This window comes from Leptosomus discolor, chromosome 2, assembly GCF_034619465.1.
Source record: "Leptosomus discolor isolate bLepDis1 chromosome 2, bLepDis1.hap2, whole genome shotgun sequence".
Classification (NCBI taxonomy): domain Eukaryota; kingdom Metazoa; phylum Chordata; class Aves; order Leptosomiformes; family Leptosomidae; genus Leptosomus; species Leptosomus discolor.
Genome location: NC_141392.1, coordinates 3,178,420 through 3,186,916, shown reverse-complemented (window position 1 = coordinate 3,186,916; position 8,497 = coordinate 3,178,420). Strand labels below are relative to the sequence as shown.

At 36.4% G+C, this 8,497-nt stretch overlaps 1 protein-coding gene across 2 annotated transcripts in view; it reads right to left on the bottom strand.

The window, feature by feature from the left end:
• Nucleotides 1–1,041: 1,041 nt before the first annotated feature.
• Nucleotides 1,042–8,497, bottom strand: part of DNAH8 (dynein axonemal heavy chain 8) — a 141,692-nt gene continuing 134,236 nt past the window's right edge. For both annotated transcript variants that reach the window (XM_086460546.1, XM_086460547.1), the window contains 5 exons: nt 6,361–6,517; nt 5,671–5,823; nt 5,390–5,579; nt 1,819–1,940; nt 1,042–1,329 (listed from right to left, as the gene is read on the bottom strand). In XM_086460546.1, coding sequence (XP_086316672.1) covers nt 1,042–1,329; nt 1,819–1,940; nt 5,390–5,579; nt 5,671–5,823; nt 6,361–6,517 — 910 coding nt within the window. The remainder of the gene's footprint in view (nt 1,330–1,818; nt 1,941–5,389; nt 5,580–5,670; nt 5,824–6,360; nt 6,518–8,497) is intronic.

Below are 8,497 nucleotides of genomic sequence, written 5' to 3'. Positions count from 1 at the left end.
TTGGCCACTCTTGAACTGCAAAAGGAAGCACATAGTCCAGTCGTGGGATGTAAGTGAAAACCTGTTGCCAAATAAAGGTACCTGAAGGAAGAACAAATTTTATGCAGACAATTAAAGAGATAGTGCAGGCTGCATATCTTGTTTAGTATTACATGCATAGAATTAGTTTGATACTAATTATGTCTGGAAAATTCATGCATGTTCATCAGGTTTATCACAGAATAATGCTATGACAGCCACTCCAAGGACTTCTATATTTTAGAGCTAAGATGAGACGCAGGGAAGTAATTGTAGATACTTGTAAATAATCTGGTTCTCTATTTTAATTACAAAAACATCCATATTAAGCAGTTGGCATTGTTCTACTTCTGTAGCTGTGTTCCCACACAGCTCAATTGGATGGAGAACATACTGCTCTCTGCCAGATACTCCAGACACAAACATTCCTGGTGTAGTTTTGCTCAATCTATATAGTTTAACAAGAACAAGTGAACCCTGAGAAACCACAAGCAAAAAATACAGAGTATACTTTTCTGTCTTAGTTTCCTGCAGAGTCAAAGAAAATAATATATATCATGCAGACTCCAGGAATATTTTAAAACTTGTGTCTAGGAGAACTTAAACTTTGTTATGTTCTATATTGTTTTCTGTTGTCATCATATGTCACCAAAACACCAGCTAAAGGTTTAATGAGAAAGAAGGTGAAAAGGCTACCTTTTTCTTTTTTAAGGTTTAATGGCATTTTATTTTACATTAATTGTATTATTAAAGCAAATATTCCTTTTTTAAGTCATATAATGGAAACATCAGAGACTAAAATCAGTGAACTTATTTTGAAAACTTAACTTTAAAACTACCATCAAATAGCCAAGACAAACTGAATTTACTGGAAGCAAAGGAAAAAATTCATTAAGCCATGACTGAAACGAAACTTTTAGTATAATGGCCAATGACCAATGGCCACCAAATAAAAACCAGCAGAAGAATTACACATGTAATTGGTTCCATATGTTCTGTTTCTGTCATGGTATGTAAAACAGTTTACTTGATGTCAGACAGGAGAGCCACTCCTCTCAATATCCAGTGGTCTGGAGGCTTTAATGTCCTTAAATAGATCACTGTAACATAGTTCAGGTCTGTCCTCTTGGGCTTCTTGTAAAGAGGACAAACATAGAGCTTGGGATCCTTAGGACTGATTGTATTAACAGCAAATATGTGCACCACAGGCAGCTGGACAAAAAGAATCTTCGGCGTAGATTCAATGAGTCTGCTATTTTTTCTGTCCCAGCCTGCACCTTCCAAGTATAGCCGATAGATATACACTCCTTCCTGTGGGGAGAGTAAGCAGATATATCACACAACATAAAGCATCTGTTTCTAAAATGAGTAATTGGCTTAAAACTGTAAAAGGAATATATATTTTATAGTAAAAAAATCTGACATTGAAGCTTTTCAAACTATTTAATTTTAAACTATAATATAATCTTTTTTTCAGAAAATAATGCTACTGAAATGGATGGCAATAAAAGTTGCTTAATAAAGCCCATTCACTACAAAATTTGATCTAAAGTTTACTATAAATTCAAAAAATCAAGAGGTGGTACAGTGAGATGGTTCTTTTAATCAAGTATTTTTGTAACAGCAAAATAAAAAATTAAAATCTTCTTACTTATTGTTATTTATCTTCTATGCTGAGCAAAAAGAGTGAGGTGAAGGCAGTAGTAACTTTTTCCTCTAGCAATCTAAAACGACTGAATGGTGCACGATATAAACTAAATACTGAAATTAATCCTGAAACCTCTTTGAGGTCATACATACAGAAGGAGGTGCTGTAATTTCTTCTTTGTTTTCCTTTAGCACTTTGTTATGGATTGTAACTCTATCCAAAGCCCAGCCTTTATGAGCTCGAGTTGCTTCTTGTTTCATCGCTGTCAGGAACCCTCGAGAAATTAAGCCAGAGATTTAGTATCTATCTCACATGACAAAAAAATCTTGCTCGGTTATCTGCGTGGTTCTGCACCGAGTGTTATAGACAGAGACTCCGATAAGCACCCTGACTAATCACAGCAAACTTCGCTTTGGGGACGAAATAGGAACACAAGTGGCATAGAATGCATTACACAGAAAAATCTTTTTCAATGGCACATGAAATAATATACTATTTTTTTTTGCTACTGAATTATTCAGTGAACAAAAGTTTACTTAGGGTACTGTGTTACAATTATCATTAGGCAATCAACTACAGGATCCATGGTAGAGGTGTGTTTCAAGAAGGGAAGGCAGACGAGATATCAATTATGTGAGCTGATATTGATGTAAAGGCGACTTATGGAAAAGGAATTTTTGTTTTTTTAAATGAAAGAAGTAGAAAAATAAAATCAATTTCACTGATGGAAACCAGAAAAGGTATGTCTGAATGTGACGATAAAAAGAACTATATGAGTGTGGAGAATCGAGACAAAGCAGTGCCTACGAAGGGTGAAAAAAATTATGTTTTCTTAGTGAAGAAAAGAGAGTCCTAGTCAGAAATGAAGGTCGACAATGACACAGTCAGCAGAGAGTTAGATGATTCTTTGAGTATTGTTTTGAACAGACTTTACAGAGGTTTGCAATATAAAAGGTTTGAGAGGTGAAGGGCTGAACAGTATAAGCACAAGATGATAAATAACTGGGCAGGACAGAGGTTTGGATGTGTTATAAACGAAAAAGCTACAAAAATGAAACACTTGTAGCAAATACCTGGTTCTTTCTGTATAAGTGTCTTAGAAATGACAGAGCAGTCACCAAAAAAACTGATAGCTGCTATTTTATGGTAGCAGATGCAGAACTACTTGGGGTTGTCAGAGAGGGATTGAAGCGAAGAGAGAAAAGTTACCGATGGAGACCTGCATATTTAAGAGTGATTACTGTAAACACTTGAAGATGAAACAATGTCAGTTCCTTCCTGATAGGGCATAAAGGAAAAGACAACTAGCGTTTTGTGGGCTGTCGAGTATCTACAAGGAGGAGAAACCACCTAATGAAATCCTGACAAGCCAGGGTGGAAATCATGAAAGCACACTGACATGCAGTAGAAGACAGCAGTTCAAGATTCAAGAAGTGGTTTAACGTGCTAATTAGGACAAAGCAAATTAGAAGGTAAAGTATTAGTCACGGCTAAAATATTCATACCTGATGTAAATACAATTAACGTAGTACTTCAAATGAACATGTATTCATTTCTCAAGTACTATGTATTCTAATAAAAATAAAAGAGTGTTATTTAGGCTTTAAATTTTGCTAAAATTTAATTATATCTCTACATGACATTTAGGGTTTCATAAGCCTGTTCATTCCAAGTGCCATGTCTACTGAATGGAATCATTAACATCCATTCTCCCTTATAATGATAATTTATAGGAGGCAAACACTGATAATGCTAAAAAAAAAAAAATCACAACAGCTTTAAATACAATTATTGATAATACTTTATAGTACTATGAATAGATGTTTCCACTAAACTGATCAAATACGTTCCTTATGTTTTAACATTATAATGTATATGCCAGTGCTGTGATAGACGTAGAGTTCAATTCACCACTGCAATCAGTCTAGATTTTCCTGCAATGGCAGCACAGCATAGTCCAAATTCTGATTTGCCTCACACCAGTCAATTTTTGACCTTTACTGTATGATTTCATTTACTTAGAATTTGCTGGTGAGCAATATTAGGAATACAGTAACTATACTTACCTCACCCCTAGCCGTAGCACACCTTTTGCACTTAGCAGACTTCTTTCTCCATCTGCAGGACTATTTTTTTTTTGGAACACAGAGGTTGAAGCATGTTCATCAAGTTCAAGACCACCTGTGTCTCAGGGTTGTTTGCCATTAGGCTAAATATTTTCTTTGGTCAAAAGAATCTGGTCCTTTGTCCTTTACACCACCATGAGTGCTGTTCTTGAATCACCAGAGATCAGTATGCTTACCAGCTGTGCCATTTATGGTACAAATGGAAGGATATTTTGACTGGCATCTCAATACCATCATTTAGTGGTAATTTGGACGTGCTCCAGGATGTGTTTCTGAGAGCAACTCCAAAAATAGACTTTGACATTAGTACTTTTTACAGTCCCGGTCACAAAAAGGCCAGTAAGAATAGAAGTGTCACAAAGTGAAGATAACTCATACAATATTCAACAATTTCAGAGGTTAATCCTAATGAAAAAAAAAGCACCTCATAGCTGTTACATAGAAGTTTCTCACAAGAATTTTGTATGGGCAGTTGTGTAGAGCAAATAAGGGTCTTCTATGAACATGCATCTAATGAGGTAACAGGTTTTGTTACTTATGGAGGTGGTTACAACTTGGGTTTCCTCTTCTTTCCTATAAATGGTAAATATGTCAAGCTATAACAGATAATGTTTACTTGTACTTTGCAGTGTGTCTTTTACAAATTTGAACAAACTGTTCATTAAATAACCTGTGAAATGGAAACACTGTGAAAACTACTGTTTGATAATTCTCCGTGACAGACAGGTAACTGCTATAGATTCTGGTGTAGTTGCATGTTCACAGAATCGTAGAACAGCCCAGGTTGGAAGACATCTCGAAAGATCACCTGGTCCAACCTTTCATGGGAAAGGGAGCCCAGATGAGATTATCCAGGACCCTCATTGCACCTTGAAAACCTCCAGCAACAGGAACTGTACCATGTTCCTGGGGAGGTTGTTCCAGTGAATGATTGCTCTTGCTGTAAAAAAAAAGTCCTATTGCTACTGTACAGCACGTAAATAGCATCTTCCTCTAGATTAAAGCTCTTCCATGCTTGCAACTTACAGTCTGGAATGAGTTAAACAGCTCAAAAACACAGGAAAATAATATTTTCTTTAAAAGCTGTATCGTTATCATTAAGTATTTTTTCTTTAGAGACTGTACCATATCGTGGTACAATACATTAACAAGATAAAGCACTTCATTTGTTAGCCATGTGTTCTCCTTCTTGTAACATAAAACTGTGTTTACAGGTCAGACTAAAAGAGCATCTGTACAAGCATCCTGTCTCTGACACGAGACAATGGCAGATGCTTAGTGAAATAATATTACAACAGGCAAAATGACACATAAATCCTTTCCCTTCTATGTTCTTCCAGATTCTGGCAATCGGGAGCTTAGGGACCTCCCAACTCGAAGGTTAAGTTTGAACAGTCATGTTTATTGCTACCATTGGACCCGTTTCCCATTACTTTATCTAATCTCTTTTTTGAACCCATTTATTATCTTGGCTTCTGTGGCATATTCTGATAGTGGTGAAAACATCTTTTCTAGGTGTAATATTAAATTAGATATGTAGTAAAAAACATTAAATTATGATTAAATAACATTACTCAAGTCCTTTCAGTATGCTTACCTTGAGGATTAAAGAATCCGGTCATCCAAAATACATTTGGTCTTCCTTCATATAGCCAAGCAGAGAATTGAGTATTTCTTTCCAAAAGTTCACTAAACCAGAAGCCAAGTGTTGAAGAATCCCAAGATACTCTTTTCCATACTTGAGGAATTCGAGCATCATACATATTATCAAGTGCATCTCTCAGATTCTGAAGGAATGAAATTATAATATATGCACTAAAGCAATCAAGAGAATAGTTTCAAATAAAGTATTCCATGTAGGAAATAAGCTTTGCTTGCCTCACTCATGACAATAGTTCCTTCTATGGCCAATTTAAGATCATTCAAACTGTTGCGGACTATTGTGATGACCTTTTGCATTCTCTCAATTTCTTGCCGAAGAAAAATATTCATAGAGTTAAGACATCCCATTTTAGTTAAACGAGCTTTTACCTAAAATACAGAAGCGCAGAAGGAGGAATTTAGTTAAATCTGAATTGTTGAAATAGGGTTGTCATATACAACATCTTAACTTTCTTCTGTTCAGAAAAGTAAGCAGCAGACTTGTACTTCACATTATTCAACTAACAATTATCCCCTTAAAACTGTTGAAGTTTTTATTTTCATTTTTTTTTGCCTGACACTACCAAATTACTCATGATTTTGCTCAAATAGGACTTCACCCAGAAGGCCCAGGAAACTGCTGTCACAAAAAGTCAAGATTGATTTTTTTCTGTGTTTTCACATGCAGCTTTGGAAGCCCAAGCATAGTCTCCATGACGTATCCCCATGATCAATTGTCAGATGTCTTGCTTTTAAATAAAAAGCCTCATATTGACTCACGCCCAAAGCAACAAAGATGTAAGTTCTTTGCTTGAATCTGCTACTCGCTATATGATCTTTCATTACAGTTCAGGGTTTCTTTTTCGGGATGTCTTCTGTGAAAACTCAACAGAAAGAACAGTAAGAAAACAACTAAGATTAGCTTGCCTCGTGAGGTACGTAATCTGGAGGAAGTTTCTCTAGCATGTCTTCAGCTAAACGATAAACAATTGCTTCACGAGTTTCTCCGGGTCCTGCGCCACTTTCTTTAGGCTGGATGTAGGTAATAGTATCTAGAACATCGGCTGCTGTATTACTTTGGTATCTGAGAGAATAAGAAATACGTTATAAAGTACACGGGATTTTTTTAATAGTTAAATGATACTTTGCAGAACACGCAACTTGAAAGTTGAGAACAAAACCGTACTGTGTCATCAGGTTAAATCAAAACTCTCAAAAGAAATTGCTTTCCTTTGCGTCCTGCACCAAGCTGAACACACTGATCGTGAGCTTTGGTTTTCCACGACTGCAAAGAACATGAACTTTCCTCTATGCACCCTGCTACACACTTGCTGTTTTTCTAAATCGGGGCTAAGAAGGAGTTCTGCAAACTGAGAATGTGAGGTGGCAGAAAATCCCATTGTATGATTTCTAGGGATTCCGAGGAAAGGGAAGAAAATGGCATATGCCTGATAAGGACTTCTCAACAGCTTTTTGCTGGGAAGAAGCAACACAAGTTTTGTAACAAGGAAAACTATTTCCCTCATTTAGTTACTGCTGAAAAATGGAATGCAGAAGAAGGAAAAGGTGGAGGCAGAACTCTGCAAGCTGCCTCTTTATTCATTAGTAAATTCCTTCTACTTTGAGGTATTTCAGGCTTAATGACAAAAGCTGCTAAATTTACAATGTTGGAGATGAAAACCTTCTATTCCGTAGTACAGCATGGGCAGTGCTAATGTAAGTTTATGTTCTGAGTCAATACAAAAAAGTGAATTAAATTTGATGGTAAAAGATAGTAGACTACATCAGTCGTTCAACACAAGCAGGATTACAGGAGCACGTTCGTTACAACGCTGCCTAGTGGCACAGAGCTGTGAGAGGCCATAAGAAAACCTGACAGTGTCCATGTTGGTACTGCAGTGCTGGCGCTGCCTGCTTTTACCTTATGGGATCGGCTACATAAGGAACATACAGCACGAGTCCGACACAGAAGTTAAATTTATACTGACTCCAAGCATGATTTTACACATCAGTTTTACTTTTCAACCATCACACAACACCCATCTCCTCGTATTCCTTTGTCGTACGTAATCATAGAAGACATGAAACCAAGGATTGTGCCACAGGATAGAACATGGGAACTCCTAAAGCATCTAAGTGTTGGAGGCAGTATCGAAAGACAACAGAGGCTACATACTGCAGCATTTCAGCATAAACTGTTTGTGAATGCAACTATGAAGACTATAAATCAGAAAAATAGAAGAAACGCTACTGATAGTTTGCATATCAGAGGATGTAATTTCTAATTCTCAGTGTAGGAATGGTGGGGCTTCCGTGGTTTTTGATTATGCTTGACTTTAGGCTCTCAAGTTTTTTTCAATTTATGCCCCATTTAAAGAATGACATATTTATTCAAGACCACATATGAGTAGAAAAGTTGGATAAAATCAAATTTCTCTTGGACTCATGGCTTCATTCCTAATTTGAATGACGTGCTGGGGGTTGTAGCCCTTACTCTGGGTCTCGATCTAACAACTAGCAGTGAGAAAGACGTGAACCTTCCTCTTGATGCTGCAAGTACTGGTCTTCCAATACTGCTGTCAGACTGTTCTATGGAAGGAATAGGTCCCATGATTATTACATCAACCAAATTATAAAATATTACAGATTTATAAAAAAAGGAGTGGTCTTTCCCCACATATAAACAAAAATAGAAACAATTTCAAAAGGAAGGCAATATGCAAACTTTGGGGAAAAGCAGAGAACAGTTTCTGAAAAATAACCTCAAAGGAGCAGAATCGAAGGTAAATAATATTCCTGTCTCCAATGACACAACCTAGGAACCTTCCAGAGAGGAGAAATTATCATCTGAATCTTGTATAAAGAAGCAAACATGAATAGCAATAGCAGTTTGAACAAGAAGAATTTTGTTGTAAATAATACGAGAAAAGACAAAAAGATGCACCTTGATGTGTACATAATGAAAAATAATATTCCCATGTGGAAGTCAGGAGAAAATAGAAACAAGAAATTTCATTCATGTAACAGCAAGACAGTCAATATAAAAGACACTCTGGAACAAAAT